Below are 19,638 nucleotides of genomic sequence, written 5' to 3'. Positions count from 1 at the left end.
ACTAAGGTACTCGACAAAGACAGATATATTTAGAATTCATGGACTTTCTTTAACGTCATATTAATTTTAGCTGAACCTCCCAGTAGCTGTTAACTTATTAACAAACATCTTAACACTCTTTGGCAGCAATTTTTCAATAGTTGTAAAATAAAACACAACTACATCTTTACCTTTGAAAAGGTGAGGGTTTCTTACACTTCCAGTACTTCCTTCTTTTGAATGTCTTCTGCTTTCCTTCTGAAAATCTATTTCCTCAAATCACAACTGGTTCAACACAATTAATATTTTGAGAAATTGTCCTGCAGTTTGTAAAGTTGTTTGCACAACTGAGAAAAGTCAACAAACAAATTCAAAAGCATATTAAAATAATTTAAAACTTTCCCATCATGTTCTTATTTGCTGAAATATATAAAAATCATGCCAAAGCATAATGAGAATGTTTTTAATATGTAGCTTAATATAGTTTTAAACAGCTTAAACCATTTTAGGTTTGTGAAATTAGCTACTTTTTAAAATAGTACTTAATTTTATGTTTTATTGTAAATGTTCTTTGTGTGTGTCTGCATATATGGATATATTTTTCCCACTGTTATGAGACAGAACAGGTAGATGCACCACCAAACAAACATAGTCACTGAAGTGAGTCTATTAAGCATGCATTAACAAGTTTAATCTTAATTACATTTTGAAAACAGTAAATAATTCTATTTCTCAATCTATTCTAAAGATTAGAATCCTTCTCTTCACTTTTACTGTGGTTCTGATCAAAACACATTTAATGACAGTCCTAAAACTCCATATGCCTTCAGTGAGGTCCAATATTCTTTCTTACTGTTTAGGATTATTTAAGAAACTTAAGAGGAGCTGGGTTTTAGGATCAAATATAAAAGTAAATAAAAAGTGAGCTATTCTCATTCTATATGTTATTCCATTGGAGTATGTGGAAGGGAGAGATCTCTGTTAATTTTATTCACATTAACGTGTGTCTGATTTTTGTTTCCCTATCATAAAACTGTGTGTAATTCTGGAAGAGAGCTCAGAACTCATGATCAGGGTGAGGGGTAGTCTCTGCTTGCAGTAGTAAACATACACTGGACAGCACTGATGTTGAGAAAACACTTCCATTCTATAAGTAGACTGTTTACTAATAGTGCAAAAATATAAATTACTGCTTTTTTGTTACTTCAGCAAATTGGTGTGGGCATACCAAAAGTTAAATTGAGAAAAAGGAGACCCCATGTACAGGTAACTTTGAATGGAAGTGATTAATGCATTAGAATGCATAGACCTGGAAATATAATTAGAAAGCTTCTGCCCTGCTTACTAGGAAAAATCTAACTAGAGAACTGTTCATTGTGACAAACAGCTTCCAAAGCATGAAGCTTGCATCCTTTCCTGTTTAAATAATAGAAAACATGCTATTGGCTGTAGTGAAGGACATTCCATTAAATTATGATGCTTTACTAATAGGTGCTAATTAGAGTCATGCTGTAAAAATACTTCTTCAGATGTTGAAATTAATTTGAAGACTGGAAATAAAAAGAGACTACTTGTGCTGGCTTTGCTTGCATAAACCCAAAGTCAAGAGAAGATCAGAAGATAATTCTTGTGACTTTATTGCCAAGTTTTATTGTACAGTGTATGCTGCATAAAATTACAGAATATGAGTTGTTCAGGTTTTTTGTTTTCTTTTTTTCCTGGTGAATTCAGAGTAGGTAATATGTTCTATCTGCTAGTTACGTGGGGTTTTCTCAGTTTAGCAGACCCAACTGTACAGAATTAGCTGTCATTCACCTGAACAGGGTGACTAGTCAGATTTATGTAATGCAATTCCTGAGCAGAAAATACTTATTGAAAACTGAAAAATCATTAAAGGAGTAGATTAACTATGTAACTAGAAAAATAGTAAACTTAAACACAGTATATCAAGTTTGATTTCTTACACATATGGAAATCTATAATGCAAAACTTGTGGCCTGCATAGCAACACCGGTAAAACATGGTGTAAAATCCTGATCCAAGTCAATGAATTCACCAAGTGTTGGGTGGCTGTGTTTATAACACGTATAGAAGGCCACCTCAGGGCTGGGATTTTTGTTTGTGCACTGGAGAAATCAGCACTGAATCATAAAACAATTTTGGTTTTCTTAGCACACCTGGCTCCTCACCTTGCCATGGTGCGGTCTGGCTGCTGCTGGGTTTGCCTGGCAGTGCTTGCTGCCCAGGGAGCTGCCTCTGGGCTCACATCCACTCCAGATGCTCGTGGGTTTACCTCTGTGGCCCAGGATTTTGCTGACTTCTTTCCATTATTTCTTTTAAGAGCCTAATAGCCTTTGTCTTCATTAGTACTGCAGGTATGAGTAAGAATTAGGCTCCTGCAACACAACAAAGAAGGTCATCCATAGAATTTGTGAGAACTGACCTCCCAAAACACACAACATTTTAGTTAACTTTCTTTTATGTTGCTGCACCAGTTCTTTCTTTCTTTGTTTCCTTCATGAGTTGTCATTAAAATTATAGATCCTTGCCTTTATTTGTCCTGCTGAAAATGAATTGCAATCCTTTTGTTTGCATGCTTCATTGCTAGTGATTTACTTCTTGTTCTGTTTTGTTAAGTTGGCTGCTGAATGTGGTGGTGGTGTGCTTATTCCAGTCATGTTACATGCATGACTGGATAAAGAGAAGAACAAACTGAACAGTAAGTTTGTTTCTTCATGGCTTGGAAATGGCAACCCAGTAAATGGCAACCTTGGAAATAAAAATTATGGAGCCCAAATACTGGTAAAAACATTACTGGGGGAAAGAGACATAAAGTCTCATAAGTCTAAAGACATTAGTCTTCCCTTTTAAAGTAGCAGTGTAGGAATTTTCTGTTCTAGTTTTTAGTTGTTGTCTTTGTGCCTCAGGCACATCTAAGAATGTATTTATACATGGTTAGGTTTTTTTGCCTATTAAAAGTGATTAATAAGTATCATATAAGAAATGTGAAGTGATATAATACAAGTCTTAAAAAGAAGAACAGTTAATGCATACTTGAATTTTCACAGAATTAAAGTTCACTATTTTGTCTTTGGGACTCCTTGACTATGACTAGCCCAGGTTATCATTTGAAATAAGTATTGACCTTGATATGATGTGATGGCTTTTTCTTTGCTATTTTTTTTACCATTTATTTTCTTCTCTGTTCTTTTGTGTTTTGGAATGGAATGTGAACTTCATAAATGCCTCCTCTGACATGCCAATGCCTTCATGCATGCTGTTTGGGTTTGACCATGCTATTCATTATCCATTGCATGTAAGATATATAAATTTTTATTTATTTTTACATTTTAGCCTTTTGTTATTTATTTTGAGAGTGTGGATTTGTTGGGAGGGAAAAGCAACTGCATAGAAATAATTGAATAATTTTGAATTAGTAGGGATCATACCTTAATGCCATTATATTGAAGTTGCTAATTTTATCAATCATATATAAATAGAAATGAACAAATTTTCTTGAAGTTTCCAGTAAATATTTTAAAGATATACCCAGAATATTTGTCTGCAATCTTTTCAGTACATATTCTCTTCCTGAGAATAAATGTACTGGTTTTTTTCTCTTAGCAGACAGTAAGTCTTGTTAAGAATAAGAATGATTCCATATAGCCAGAAACATATACATTGTGTCCTCAAGAAAAGGAAGAAATAATCTTTTGTCTTCTGGATCTATTCTATATTACAATCTTGAAAATAAGGGCTACTGTTAAGCTCTTAGTACTCCAGACTGTTACATGAAGGCATCTTTTACTATTTGTTCAGGATATTACTTTCTTCCAGTGTATTGTGATGAAACATGCTTGCATTCCTTGATAGAACATGTACATTTGTCATGTAACTTTGCCAGAGAATGCTAAGATAGGAGGAATATAATCGTAATTTTGAAGGAAGGGAGTCTAGTCTACCCTGTGTATGTCAGTATAGGAGAATTGCTGAAATCCCTTTTTTTTTTTTTTCATTTTCTACTCTGAACTGTCAGATTTAAATGGTTAAGAAATACATCCTCATACTCCTATTTCTAAAGAAATGCATTTATTTTTAGGGGGGCTGCATTAAATAACTACTGGGTGATGAGGATGGATGATTTTTACACCACACACAATATAAAGTCAATGGACCTTAGGCAAAATTGCCAGAAAAAAAGTTGGATTCCCAACAACTCATATGGAAGATGGCTCTGGCCAAGTAAATGCAGACTGCAACTGAGAAAGGAGCAGAGGCTGGAGGGTGGTCTGATCTAATTCAGCAGAGGTACAGTGGTCTTCCAGTACTCCTGTGGGGCCAGGATATTTACAGACGTAGGTTACCAAAGTTTCCTGTGCTCCATGGTTGAGGGTTGACCTCATCAATGTTCCTTAGGTCTGAAAGCTTTGCTTTCAGTATTTGTGTGCTACAGAAATACTGTCTTCTAAACTTCTACAGCTTTCTGTCTTCTAAACTGAGATAACAGTACTCATGTCAAGAGAAATGCTTTTGAAACTCCAAAGTGTTCAGAGAAGTCCTATAATGCTGACAATAAAAGTGGGGTTAATTTTTATAAACCCCAAATAATTGTCTGTAATTGCTGCCTTTTTGAATCTTGAACCGTAGTCTGTTCCCTCTTCACATCAGCAAGTCTGTGTTGTCTGCTCTTGGCAAAATTGCAAAGAGTGCAGTTGCCCAACTTACTGATTGGGTGGAAAACTCTCCCAGATTTCTCTCTCTTTTCTTGGAGGCAGGACATCAAGTGAGAGATTCATACCCTCTGCTTCCTCTGATTCCTCCCAAACCAGTACAGTCTGTGACATACCAGGAGAAGGGGAAGCAGCGCCTACCTCAGCATGAGCCCCATACATGACAGGCTGTGGACAGACACTGGCAATTAGTATTAATTTGATTTTCACTTATCCAATTAACCTCTCTATTCAACAAAATAAAATAAATGAGAAAGGGCCACTAGTAATGCTACAAGAGATTAAAATAGATGGGTAAGTAAACCCAGTAAAGTAGGCTAATTTGAAATGAAGGAGTTAGAGTGGTTTGTAATATTAAAGTACTCTGTCTTTATTATTTGATGTATTTAATGTCTTCTGCTTCAGAATCCTAAATCCCAGGAACCTGTTACACTGGATTTTCTAGATGCTGAATTGGAAAATGATATTAAAGTTGAGGTAAGATTATCTGGTTTCTTAGTGCCTGTTGCTGATCATATTTCACCACGTCAGAACTGCAAACAATGGATGTTCTAGATTTTGAATGGGTATCTATTTCAATATAAATCTGAATTTTAAATTTGTTAAGATGATGACTTTATTGACATGAAGTTATATTTAGACAAATTAAATCCCAGCAGTATTTATAGGCAAGGGCAATGCATTATATTCCTCTCATTTTGAAAAACACCATGATTGTTACTTAATTCTTCTTCATGAAGTAACAATTCCTGGGAAGGAAGCTAGAAAAAAATTTCAAAACATAAAACTTTTAATAGAATATTAAAATATTATCTGAAATATTTTAAAAGAATTTCCCTATTAATGCAAGTTTGTTCCTGTGGCAAGAAAGAGAACTGAGAAACAAGTTAAGTGTAGCCAACAAATTAATTCCTTTATATTTTTCAGTTATTGATTTTGTAATATATTCAGAAATTATAACTTTTAAAAATAATTAGTTAGTTTTCTGAAATCAAATTAAAGACTTTTAAACATTTTACATTTTTAACATATTTTTCACGGAAGTTGCTCTTTTATACTGACAGTAATCATCCCGCCTTGGTATCTGTTTAATTCTGCCTTAAGTTTCTTTGAAATGGCTGCTTCAGAGAGGAGTTACTCTTGAGCTGGTACAAAAGTGTTTCTGTGAATCAGTGCTACTACTTGAATTACACAGATGTGCTGGGAGGCACAAGAAATGCTAGGCAAAACTCCTTTTAATGCACACAGAATTCATTCTCTCTCTGTCAGCGCCCAACATCAAGGAGTTGGCATGGTCCAGCAATGCAAAGTATACCAGAATTGTTGCTTCATAACTCTATGATTGAATATATATTTGGATAAAACAACTTCTAATTGGAAAAATCTGAAAATTGTAAGCAAAAATTTTTTAAGAGATGTGACTTCCATTTGCATTAGCATTTTCCGTGTTTTCAAGAAATATTTTAATCACTTGAATGATTATTCATATTACATGCAACACCTACACTTTTTCTCTTTTTTTATTTCACTTTTTCCTTTTCTTCGTTGCCAATAGATTCGGAAAAAAATGATAGATGGAGAAAGTGGAGAAAAAACATTTGAAACACTGGTCAAGTCCCAAGATGAGGTAAGATAGGAACCCAAAGAGTTACATTTACAGGAATAAACCAAACCAGAAAAATAATGTGAAATGATGAAATCCTGGGTTATTCATTTTGTAATGACAATTTGTACCATTTTTTCCTCCAGATTTGCTAGTTTTACTGGCTTATAGTAAAAAAAAAAAAAAAAAAAAAAAAAAAAATTAAAAAAATAAATGTACTTAGGAAAAAAAGAATTGTTTTGTTTCTTGGTTTCTTTGGTGCATCATTAATCAGGCAGTTGTTGATGAGGTCTTACACTCTGTTCAACAGGAAATAGACCCAGCCTACATCTGTGCATGAATTCCAAAACAAAGTGCTTAATTTGCTTGCAGAGATGTGTAGTTTATATTGTGGTTGAATGGGAAGAAAGTTGTGAGAAAAAATAATAAAGTAATATTTTTATGCCATAAATGAAGACTCTTTGGGAAAGGCAAATTCATCTTACAGTTATATCATGTACTTTCTGAACAGCTTGTTGAGTTCTTTATTTTCCTGTCCAAAATACTTATTCCAGAAAAACTTTGCTACTGTTTTCTCTAATTAGCAGACGTGTTTCCTAGCAATAGGAAATACTCAAATTTTATTTGGGTCATTACATGGGTGCTCTACTTCTTGGGAACCTCAGTGAGAAGAAATCATGACTGGTGTGCTGAAGGAGCAGTTCTGGCCAGAGTGTGCCCCACAGTATACAGTTCCACAACAACTTTTTGGAACTCTTTTGCTCTGACCATAGGTCAGTTTGAAGATATCTAATTTGATGACTTAGCAGACACTGCACAACCCATAGATATAAGCTCACTATAACAATACCTAGAAGAATTGCTTGCAGCTACTTCATACTAGCTTTCCCCTCTTCCCATATTCTTCTAGACACCTGTATCAGCAGTGCCCTTGCCTCCTTTACTGTTTCGTGCTTTCTGACAGTAAAATGCTAAAACCAAGCTTTTCAATACTGCTTTACAATCTCTGGGTTAATCCTGCTGTGTAAAAAAAAAAGTATTTTTTCCTGAATGGTTCCAGTGTTGGAGAATGGTGCACAGATAGGTGTTTTCTGGGGTAGAGAGGACAAGCCCCAGTGGATGCCAGCTCTGCCCCCTCACCTGTGTCAGAAGCCCATGCTGTTTAGGATGCCACCAGTGTGTTCCCTTAAGGGAAACTGGGTCATTCCTGACCCACTGTCAGAGAGTCCAAAGTCCTGCTGGCATCTGAGATGAAGATAAACTGCTACTGAAGGAAGAGACTCCATACTGGGACATTTTCAGATTTATGTTGTTTGGTGTAAGGAGTACCTTTCCAGATCTATGGGTGAAAAAGGCTCTGTGTAGGTGGTTAGAAGAGGAAGGGTTAGAAGGTCACAAAAATACAATAAATAACATGATTAGGATTGTACAAGAAATTGCATTAATAGCAAACATTTTGAAGATATTTCAGGCTGTTTGTACATTTCTCAGGCTCTGTTCTACAAAAGACCTGAAACTCTTTGCCCAAAGAAAGAGGGAGGGAAGTATTGCAAATGCTGAAGTCAGTTACAGTATCTGGGCAGGAGGGAGGATGTAACACCCCTGGGTGCATGAGAATGTGCCAGTTACACACTGCCCAGACCACAATCTGTGTTGGAATAAAATATCCCAAGCCTTTGATCCCAGATGTCTCAATGCCAATGAAATTAATTATCCTCACCTTCCCTTTCACCATGACCCAAGATTTCTTCCTCTACCCAGACCTCTCTGAGAGAAGAAAAGAGCAGCCAGAGCTGGTTGGCTATGATGACTGCTTCCAGCCATTGCACCCTCCCAGCTCCAGGCTGCTAGAACCAGAAAAAAGCTGCTTTAAACCACGGGCCACGCATGAGCCATACATCACTAAGCACTTGATAGCTTCATATATTTTCTTATAAAAAGGGCTGATGTGGTCGGTTGCTCTGAACTGACAGTTGCAGTCTTTGGGCTTAAAATTTATGTTCTTTTTGTTTTGCTTTTTGGTTTAAGTTTGCATTGCTTTCCTTTTGTGTTGCAGCTGGCCCCAGCAGTATCTTGGGAGATGACTTCATACTACAGCATAGAGACTGGACTTGTAGCAAATGTGGGTGGGGTGCTCTGGAGTCTCCCAAAGCCTCAGGGGCTTTCCAAGTAACAGACAAGATGCCATAGGAACAAAAGCATTGCCACATTTGGCAGCAGGGATGGGCAGCAGTGAAAACTGAAGGGTCACAAAAGCTGCAATAACATGTGTGAGTTCCTTGGCAGTGATCAGCTGGGGACAGGATGAGCTCAGACTGCCCACTAAGGGAGTAGGCAAAGGTAAATAGGAGCTGAGGTGTGAGGATGTGTTAGCTGCTGGGTTTTCTTTGAAGGGAGCTTTCAGCCAATTTGCTTTCAAGCACTGTGGCATTGCTGGTGGCAACAGGATTTATTTACAGCCCAGTTCTTCTCTTCCCTCCTCTCCCACATTGGGCACTGTTTTTCTTGTGGGGGTACCCTTAACATTCTGCCTGATTTGGAGGGACTGCCAACACTAGGTTCAAGTGGCTGATTTTAGCCTGAAGTACACATTAAGTATAAATAGGCTTTGATAGGAATCTCTTCAACTATCTTTTTACCTTAAATATAAAATGTAGCAGGGTAGAAGACACAGTTATATGCAGCTTTCTGGTTTTCTTTCATCTTTTTTTCATTTTCTTTCAAAAATGACTATTACATTCTTTATCCTGTCATACTTTACTGAAAAACAGCAGCCAGATAATGAGACAGTTTCAATTTATTAATGTCATATAAATCGCCTCTTTTCCAAAGCCATGGTCATTTTCCCACTGTTCTTTTACCATAGGGAAAGAAAGAACCTAGAGTTATACCTGTGGTACCTTTCCCCAGTGTTTGCAATGTTGCAGTGCAACAGCTGTACAGTCTTCAATGCTGACATACAAAAATTTGATTGTTAAAGTAATAATATGTTGCAGCTGGCATAATCTTATAGCTTTCAAAGTAGAAAACAATATCAGCCAGGTGGATTCATGATTAAATCTATGGGGAACTGTGAGACTGTGCTTATCATCCTATTTTTCATACCACAAGAAAACAAATGGTAAAAATTATTCTAATGTATTAAGTTATTTAAAAATAAACATTTATTTCGATGTTAATTTTTTTCCCAAATTCAAGACCTTCCTAATTATATTAGAAACACATGTTAAGTTTAGCAGGGGGTGTCTATACAATCAGAATTACCAGACTGTGCCTGTAGTTATGATTCAAATTTAAATGCATTTGGCCAGTGTTGCTGTGACCTTAAAGGATAGGCTCTGGGTATTTTTGTTTTTAAAGACTTACCTACAAGGTCTTTTTGTAACTGAGGGCTTTTTTTTTTTTTATCTTTTCATAGTTTAACTGCAAAATTATCCATAAAAGAGAAAGCATTTTTTATCAAATTTAAATCACACAGATAATAGTTTGCACAGGTCTGGCTAATGTGAAAATTACAGGTCGGCTTTTTCTGATTTTATTTAAATTTTGTTAATGTTCAATAAAAGTTATATGGTTGATTCTTTTGCAAAACGTAAGTTTGGAATATATTTAAGGAAAGGAGCTCAGGTCAACCCATTATTTTAGCAAAATAAAAAATAGAAATACATCAGATTTGTACTTGATTTTACACTGTATTTCTCAAAGAAAGGTCACAATTATTGAAACTCCTTAGTTTAATAATTTCATTTTTCAACAATATCTCTTTGTAGAGGTATATTGATAAAGGAAACAGAACGTATACATGGACTGCTGTGAATGGCACTGATTACAGGTAATTTCATTTCTGTTCACTGACTTCCTTTGTTTATTTAAGTGTCCTTTTGGTTAATTTTGGTTAATATGTTTAGCATTACAATTTTTATACTAGCTAAGGTGACACTGGTGTGTATATTATTTCAAATTAATTTATGCAAACAACATTGCAACATTAGAAGGAATGTTGAAACATTCCTTAACATTACCCAAAACAATTAAAGGTTTTCCAAGTCTCAGGAAAGTTAAACCACTCTAGTTCAAAATTACATGGTATAAATATTGAGTCAAATTTTGACCAAAATGCTATTTCTGTTATGGTGAATTACAGTAATCCTCAGACAAGTTAGATCCCAATTTCTGTTGTCTTCTGCACGGGTGTACAATCACTGAGAATGCAAACATTAATTTGAATGTAAAACCAAACAAATCCGTTTTAACAACAGAACACAAACCTAGGATCTTCTAGGTTTTTCTGTTGAACTGCCTCTATCTTTGTACTCTGTAAGAAAAGGAAGTTTTTATCAGACTGCCATCTAGCAATCACTAGAGAAATACATTTGATTTACATGACTTCTTAATTCTGCCTGAGCTTCCTGGCATGAAATATAGCAATAAATCCTCACTGTATCCTTGCAGAAAAATTATTAAACATAAAATTATAGATTTTAATTAGCAATTTCTGCTAGCAGTAACTGTTAATGACAGGTACACTGCCACTGATTTCCCTAGAGGAGAATTGGTGGAAGGCTATCACTAAATATTCAGCAATCTTGCTTATATTCTGTATAAACTGCAAATGTGTCACTAAAGGTCAGCTCATTTATGGGTCAGTTGTGCAAGATTTTTAATGTTAATTTCTGCAGCTATTCATTAAGAACTGTTGCAGTTCTGCATAGATGAAATCCAAGTGTAAAAATTATGGATGCTACTTGGGAATTGATGATACCTATTTAATGATTGCTCCTATCTCCTGTCCTTTACATATATTTTTAGAACTGAACTCTTATACATGTGTGTAGAACTTAGATGCAAAAATAATTCCTACATATTTTGAACAAAAATAAGTTTAATAGAAAAGAAAACTTTGCAAATGCTCTGCAAATCTTAAAATATTACTGTGCAATTATGTTCAATAATTGTTGGTGGTGACTGCATGATTAAATATTTTTTTGGGATCCTGAATGCAATGGATGTAAATGCAAGTATTGCCTGGAGAATATTGATCGTTGTGTTATTAGTGAGAGTCTCTGGTTATATGATGTGTGCAAATCAGCACAGTACTAAGTGATATTTTTGCAGTCAGTGATTACCATGACATATTACATTGGGATGTTAAGTGTGTCAGAGGAAGATGCAAAAATCATGTATTTTTTTATTTGCAATTATTTGGAAATTCCTTGCTTACCTGCTAAAAAGTACATTTGTGTTTAAAAGTGTAAATAAGAATCAAAATAAACACAGGGTTGGCATGAACATACTTGTGTCTATTACTAAGTGTGAGGCTGGTATTTCACTGTGTGTCTGCTTCATCTCGTGACAGTCCAAATTCCAAAACTGTGAATTACTTTCAAAACACAAAGAAGCTGAAACTGGAAAACTGCTGCAAATAACATAATTGCTTTACTCATCTCATTTCTTTTGCAGTTTGGCACTGGTGTTACCATCATACAGCTTTTATTATATTAAAGCCAAAATAGATGAACCTATAATTCTAGCCAGATGTAAGTACTGTAAAGATTCCCTGATTTTGTCTGGTATTGCGAAGTCTCAGATTCACTTAAAAAGCAATGTTTGAAATTCATAAATTTTGTGGAATTCAGTGATGTTACTGTGATGTACCCACAATCTTCAGCAATGATTCTAATGTGTTGTAACATCTGAGATGCAAGAAATATTCTATAGAAATAGAATATGTGCAGAACATGTCAGTTCCACTAATAATCCCTACCCCTTGCTCTGTGCCTATAGAATCATTGCTTTGTGTATCCTCTATTGCTGTCATTTTAAGGGTCTGGATACTATATTTTTTTTCATTTTATTAGCAAAATATAGTGATATAGACTATAAGAGTATAACTTTTTTTGTTGTTTTTTTAGTTACAGTATAATGTTTAGCAAATTGTCTCTGCTAGAATGATGTGAAAACCCTGTTTGGTTTGGGTTGCAATTAGGTTTTATTTTGCTTTTTACAAATAGTTTTAGTGGATGTTTGCATTGTAGTTTTATATTTGACTGATTTCAAACCATTTACAGATTCTGAAGTGATAGCTGAAAATTATGCATGTCAGTATTCAAAGGGTTTTTTTTTTTTTGTTAGCTGTAGCTTAATTATAGTCTAGGTAGTATACAAAATAGAACCCATCACAGCCTTTTAACTTTATCCAGGTGTTATGATAAATTTAGAACAAGTATGTAGTTAAATAGAAAGTTTGAAAAACACAAAAAAGCTCAGAGAGGCATAGATACTGTTAATTTAGGGAAAACTTGGTTCGCACTACATCACTCTCCTCTACCATTGCTCCCACATATAAAGAAAAATAGAGCAACTTTTAATAATCAATGATTTATTTTGTAACTTTTTCCAATACTGAGAACTTTAAATTAAATTTTTAAGCAGAGAGTATGATTCTCTTGATGAATTACATCATCTGGTTTTGCACTTGTATCAATAAAACCTGCAAAACAGACCCTTGAAATAGCCAGTGTATAGAAGGTACTGAGAAATTACTAAGAACTTATTCTTCAGTCTTCAAAGATGTTTGTCTTTTTTTTTTTTCCAGACTACAGTTGTATGTAAATTGAACCTTTGAATCTATGTACAATATTTTTATTCAAGGGGCTGTTTGAATAAAATATTGGTTTGTGACCCCTTGTGCTTTACCCTGTTTTTTTCTGTTTCCCTGCTTTCTCTTTCTGATGGATAGTGACATCCAAAAAGGGCAAGTATATTCTTGTTGCTCAATTTCCTTCTGTTTACTGCAGTTGATATTTTTCACTTATATTTCTATTCCTACTGGATATTCTCCTCTGTATTTCTCATCTCAGGATTTTCTTCATGATCATTGGGTACCATAGCAATAGAAAGGGAAAAACAAAAGTGAAGTATTTTTCTGTTTTCATGCACATTTTAATATGTTGCTAATCTCTAATCCTTCTTTGTCTGTTCCTATCAGTGTTCAGTGATATCATCAATTAAAGCCATTTTTTTCAGTAGGATTTACAGTGATGCTACTACAATTGAGATTTTTACACTTTATTGCAGAAAATATTAGGAGTATTTTTCTTCATGTTCTAACAACTCAGCGTCACAAATATTTATTTGTATCAGAGTTTACTTCTAGTGAAAACATCTCAGTTATTTTTGTGTTGCTATGCCAATTAAATGTCTCCCTTAAATAAATTGTTAGATATTATCTTACTGTTTCCAGTTGTATCCTGTATATAATAATAAAGTAATTTCATCTATGTTGCAAAATACTGAGAAGCATAGAATTCACTAGGGGGAAAGTGTCTCAAACATTTCTTTCTAAATTCATGGATGCATGCAAAAGTTAGCCAAATAGTTTGATAAGATAAACAATGGCAAAAATTCCAGTTTACTTACTTGGTATTTACTCTTCATCTTTTTAGTTACAGAATCACTGAAGCATGATCATTTTGATGAAGCTGGCTATACATTTTTAGCACCAAGGTTGGTTGATTTCCCAGTAATAAGTGTTATTTCTGCATCTAATCTGTTTATTGGCACATGGAGAATACAGATTTGACTAATAAAATCTTCATTTGGTAACAAATTATCAATCTTTTATCATGCTGGAATGTAAATAACATCTTCAGACTCTGATTTCTGCTCATATTAATCAGAGAGCTGTAAAAACTGGTATTGATATTTTAATGGAAAATTTATTCACATCTGGGCATTTCTTGTGGTTCTGACTTCTAAGATTTTACAACTATTTTTAAAATAGGTTTCATAATACTTACCACAACGTGTTTCCCAACTTTAAGACAAAGGGTTTCAAAGCTCTCTATTACTTAAGTATTAGTTAATTTTCAATTAATTGAACATAAAAACTCTTAAGTCATTGAAAATTTATTAACTTCATTAGTTCCCTGAGGTTTTGTATTTTTTTAATGTGAAATTCTGCAGTTCTTATTTCCCTTTTAAAATTATGTTTGCAAGGGAAACCTGGTATGATAAAGACTTCCTAAAAATTGAGTTCCTCTAAAAGATAGTTATGATAAATGAAGGAAATCCTGTACAGTTAAGATAACTGAGAATTGTTGCATTCTTTTTTTATCTGATAAATTTCTGTATACTTTTAAATTTCAATTAATAGATCGATTTCAATTAATCAATTGATTTATATGAAGACTTCTGTCTTAAAATGTATCTCAACTTAACTCTTTAACTTAATTTTTCTGAAAGACTGATTTTATTGAGAATTAATTGTACCAATTACAGCTTCCAGAAATTCCCTACTGTCCTACAGAACAAAGTCTGTTTGATATGTAGCTCTGCTTAAATATGAATATTGGTATAAGGTAAATTCTACCTGTGGTATCTCTGGATTATTATAAAGTAAATAAAGGGTAATAAAATATGGTAAATAAAAAGGGTAATAAGTCACATGAAATACTTGAACACACTTCTTTTGTGTGCAAAATTAACTTAATATAAAAGCTCATTTTAAAAAGAGAGCCCCCTCCTTTACTGCTAAACACTCTTTACATTTTAATTAAAGTTGTTTAATGCCCCTCATCATATAATATTTGCCTCCAAAATGCCCAGTGACTTCTATTTTGCTTGCTTGCATTCAGTGAATTGCCCAATGATACATTGCTTTATTTCATTTCATAAGGGACAGGAGTTTACTGTTTATCTGTTTTGCATATGTCAAAACAAAGAGTATTGGTATGTTCATGTGATTTGTACCCTAATAAAATTGCATTTAAAACTTCTCAGAGGATAGGACCTTAACCTATAAATCTGACCTTAGCTGAGCGTGGGGTGTCTGTGTTTCACCAGCAGTCCAGGTACTTTCCAGCATAGTTTAACTCAGGAGCAATTTAAATTCACTGGACATATTTTTAGTGTACAGACAATGAGGTCCTAATATGTCCTACACTACTCCTCAGATTTTTTCTAGAAATATATTCCCTATTTCATGCAAGCAATTTTCTTACAATCCAAATCTTAACAAATGATTAGACAGGCATTTGAACACCTTATTTCCTGTAGATGTCTGAATAATGGATATAGTAATCATTAAGTACTGATCATGGTAGCCAATTGACACAACAGTACCAGCTACTTCATAATGGTTGTACAAGCCTGCTTGGACTTTTAAATTGTCTGCTTTAATAGCACAAGAAAAAATATGAGAAAACTGATGTTTTGTTGTTTTTCAGAGAATACTGTAGCGATGTAAAAAAATCAGAAAACAACACTGAATTTCTATTAAATTTCAATGAATTTATTGACAGAAATACTCCAACCAGTTCATCATGTAAGTACACTTCTCACCTCACCGAAATATTTCCTTAGGAAAACACCTTCTTGTGGATGAGAGTTCATGCTCTAATTTTGTGGGTTTGTTTTTTTCAGTAGAAATGTATCTAGTGTTGGGATTTTCTATCCAAGGTAGAGAGTGTAAAATTAGTTTTCAAGTTTTCAAGTTCTGGCTTTATTTAAGAAAGTTTGTAGGGCATCATGCAGCCTGTGTTTTCCATATTTCCTCTCAGCATTTTACTCAAGCATCAAATAATACTGGTTCATTTTAATACAGTCCAAATATTTTTGAGTTTATAATTTCTCGCTTGAGTGTAGCAGCCGAAGTCTCAAATAGACTCAAAATCTTGTAATGAAATCTTCAACCTGTCATTTCATTCCAAAATAAGTAAGAAAAGAAGTCCAAGACAGAAATACCCATTAACCAGAATAAAAGATAAGGAAGTTATTTTGCTGGTTCACAAATTGGTTAAGGAGATCTCACATGGGCTTGAATAGCTTAAGATCACAGATCCATGTAACTGCTGCAGTGGTGAGCACTGGGCTTTGGGAAGGGATTAATTAATATTTTGAGGTTGAGCCTTAACCTCTGTTTAGAATAAATGAAGAGTTATTACCATCAGTAAGGTCTTAATGCCTTGTTCTCAAGAAAATATCAGTGTTTGGATTTGGTTTGACACATACACATCTATTTATCATTATTAGTAATTTATAAATAATTGGAATAACCTTTTTTTTTTTTTTTTTGTCTTGCTTTCCTGAAGTCTTTTTGACCTGTTGCTGTCAGGGATAACTGATCAATTCAGAAAGAATCTCTGTGCTAGACCATGTAACTGAAGGAATGTCCACTTAGATACGATACCTTCTCACTAAAGGATATTTTTGTGTGCATGTATGGGTGTTTGGTGTTCTGTAATAGAGTATTGACACATTGCTGACTGACTGAAATTTTATTTGAATACCTTGACTCAGTCTTGGAAATAAAAACATTCACCTCCAATGATTAAAACAATTACTGATAATTTAATGAAATTGAATATAAAATGAAAATTCTTGTGTAGTATTTACTATAAGCAAATACTGAAGACATATTTAGTGATGTTGAAGTATATAGTAGTGCTTAGTAAATATTTATTCTACAATGTTATCCACTTATTTCTGTATTTCAGTTTGGAATGTGTAGCAATTTTTTTTCCTTCTTTTTTTTTTTCCTAATAATTTAATTACTTTAAATATAGTCTCCTTAATAACTAAACAGTGTTAACAGTACTAAAGGACTGAGTGGCCATAGAAATTGTGTCAGCTAAAAATGCTTTTCATAAGAAATAACAAATAAAATCCCCACATTGAAATAATCTTCTGCTAAAGTATTACTGAAAAAGATGGTTGAGAAGCACTGACTTCAAACCATCTTTTAAAAGAAATTTAAGCATGGTATCTCCATATAAGCTACTGATTCAAAATGAGTTTATTTCCCTGTATCCATTTTCAGATGTCAAATGTGTTTTATTTGAGAGCCTGGGGTTTAATTGATCTAAATATATTTATAATGTAGTTGAATTTCATTAGGAATTGTTGTTTCCTTGTATCAACTGAGATAAAAAGTGTTTTAATGAACATGTGCCTTAAAAATGGCTTAATTTGCAGATTTAGGGGTTTTGAAAAGCTGTGGCCTATACCCTTATCACCTTCTTTATTCCTGTTACACAAAGACACATTTTTAGGATGCAAAGAAAATGCTTAAGTGAACTCAACAGTGTGAGAGCATCTATCTAACTGTAATTACCTGACATAATTTGAAGTTAGGCAGAATGTCTACTTCAACAGCCACAATTTTTGTGGCTGGAGATTCTTGACAATTCAGAATTTCAATTTAGGCTTTTATTGAAACTCCATCTCATATGGTTACAGATGACTTACTTTTTAACTCTTTTGATAGGTAATACTGACATGGTCATTCGAGTTTTGCTGGATGCAGGATTAACAAATGAACTTGTCCAAAATTATTGGAGTAAATTGTCGTTGTAAGTATTCTTTTTATTGGCTGTGATCTTTTAATGCATTTCAGAGTTTGAAAACAAAATCTTATACATCTGTATGTATATACATCTGTATGTATATACAGATATGCAGTTAATGTCACAGAGAATAGGTATTTATTCACAGTTATGCACTTTAATGGCACCCCTTGACATAGAAATTTGTGAGAATTTCAGTCAGTTTTCATTTTAATCTTATTTCTATTTACAGCGATGGAGTTGTTGCGCAATTTGTGGTTACAGATGGTGGAATTACTAGAGTGTTCCCCAAAAGGTAAGAATTATTACAAAATAGTATAATGTGATATTTTGAAGCCTGAAAGGGTGGGCTGTTAAAGAGTGGCTTTACTGAATGAAAAGCTACGGTCTCCTAGGGTCTAATCTGTACTGATAGCTATGAAATTAATGGAACGTTTTTTTTTTTTTTTTGATTTTACCTGTGTCACTGCTTGAAACTAATCTGTCCCATTATTTTCATGACAGGCCCTTGTAATCCAAGTTTCTAATCAGTGTAGAGTAGCAGCAAATGCAATGCCTTTGTAGTAGCAGTGGGACCATGCTAATTCCTAATTACTCCCAAACACTCAGTTGTTTGACAGGATGCAAATATTGGAAAGTAGTGGGTGGTGTTTTTTTTTTTTTTAGACTAAGATCAGACCTAAAGGTCCAGGGACTTCAAGAGAGAAAAATGTATCATTATCAGAGGACAAAAAGGGAATGTGAAATTTGACATACAATAAACTAGACACACCCCCACGAGCGACTGGGAATAGTGAGGGCACCAGTACAGATCTACTGGTAAATGGCAAATTTATCTATTTTCTTAGGTTATTCTGTGTTTCCCCAAAATGTGAAAATGGCAATGAATTTTACTTCCCAAGTGAATTTCTTTCCTATTTTGGGATTATTCATGATATTAAATCTTTTAGGATTAAGGTCAAAGTATGGCACGTGCTGTAAAGGTTCCTTTAGATTTTGTTGTAAGTAGCATTGCAGTTGTGTTTGTCGCAACAAATCTAAAAGTGATGAGACTAAGTTAGTGGTTTTCCAAGAATACCAATAGTTCTTTTTTTCTCAAAGTTTGTTTGGGGTTTTTCTAATGATTACACCTGTCTTTTAACCAGTGAAAACTGACAGATCCTGAGGACTATAAGAACGAATCTCACATTTTCCAACTGTGAAACACTGAAAGAAAACAACCTACAGCACACAGTTAATGAGACACTAAACTGTCTTTTTTTGATCCTTTTTTTTTTTTTTTAATTTAGGGCAGGAGAAGATTGGTTGGAAAATGCTGAAACTTATGAAGTCAGCTTCTATAAGAGGAGTTTAGATAATGACAACTATATTTTCACAGCTCCATACTACAACAGTAAGTCATCACAGTTTAGAAATGTCAGTGCTAGCTAGTTCAATGTCAGTGGAAGTTTCCCATACCAGATGAGGTCACTGGCAAAAGATTCAAGCCTGACACTTCATAAGGAAAGAAATCTTGGGATAATATCCATTATTAAGGAAAAGCTAGGAGTCACTAAACAAGGTCATCATAATTTGTCAACTACTCTGGTGGCCCTGTGTGCTCAGAATTAACCTAAGTGAAAACATACAGAGTACTGGTGTTCATTCATTGTATTCAAACACTGCTTTGCAGAGATACATTGGCAGAATTATTTTAACAGAAAGAGAAATAAAATTGCACTCACAGACAATAACATTACCTAAAGTCTTAATAGAGCTGAGTTCTGTGTACTGTCTCAGCACCCTCAGCACTGACTTGGGGAACCAGGCATAAGGGTCCAGAGGCTCCATCCACTGCGCCAATACTTAGTAAAAACTTCACTTTTTAATTCTATTTACAATTGCACTTATTCACCAAAACCAGTTGGTCTGAGATGTTGTGACATTTAAAACCTATATAAACACAATACCAAGTGCTCCTTATTGATTTCAGCAACATTAA

General features: G+C 34.2%; 1 protein-coding gene across 1 annotated transcript in view; it reads left to right on the top strand.

The window, feature by feature from the left end:
• CACNA2D1 (calcium voltage-gated channel auxiliary subunit alpha2delta 1) overlaps positions 1 to 19,638 on the top strand; it is a 366,445-nt gene that overhangs the window by 322,202 nt on the left and 24,605 nt on the right. Inside the window, exons 19-27 of the mRNA XM_053977961.1 lie at positions 5,115 to 5,186; positions 6,265 to 6,336; positions 10,083 to 10,144; positions 11,773 to 11,849; positions 13,758 to 13,818; positions 15,540 to 15,637; positions 17,579 to 17,663; positions 17,890 to 17,952; positions 18,947 to 19,050. Coding sequence (XP_053833936.1) covers positions 5,115 to 5,186; positions 6,265 to 6,336; positions 10,083 to 10,144; positions 11,773 to 11,849; positions 13,758 to 13,818; positions 15,540 to 15,637; positions 17,579 to 17,663; positions 17,890 to 17,952; positions 18,947 to 19,050 — 694 coding nt within the window. The remainder of the gene's footprint in view (positions 1 to 5,114; positions 5,187 to 6,264; positions 6,337 to 10,082; positions 10,145 to 11,772; positions 11,850 to 13,757; positions 13,819 to 15,539; positions 15,638 to 17,578; positions 17,664 to 17,889; positions 17,953 to 18,946; positions 19,051 to 19,638) is intronic.

The sequence above is a fragment of the Vidua macroura genome, chromosome 5 (genome assembly GCF_024509145.1).
Source record: "Vidua macroura isolate BioBank_ID:100142 chromosome 5, ASM2450914v1, whole genome shotgun sequence".
Classification (NCBI taxonomy): domain Eukaryota; kingdom Metazoa; phylum Chordata; class Aves; order Passeriformes; family Viduidae; genus Vidua; species Vidua macroura.
This window is presented reverse-complemented; position numbering and strand designations above follow the sequence as displayed.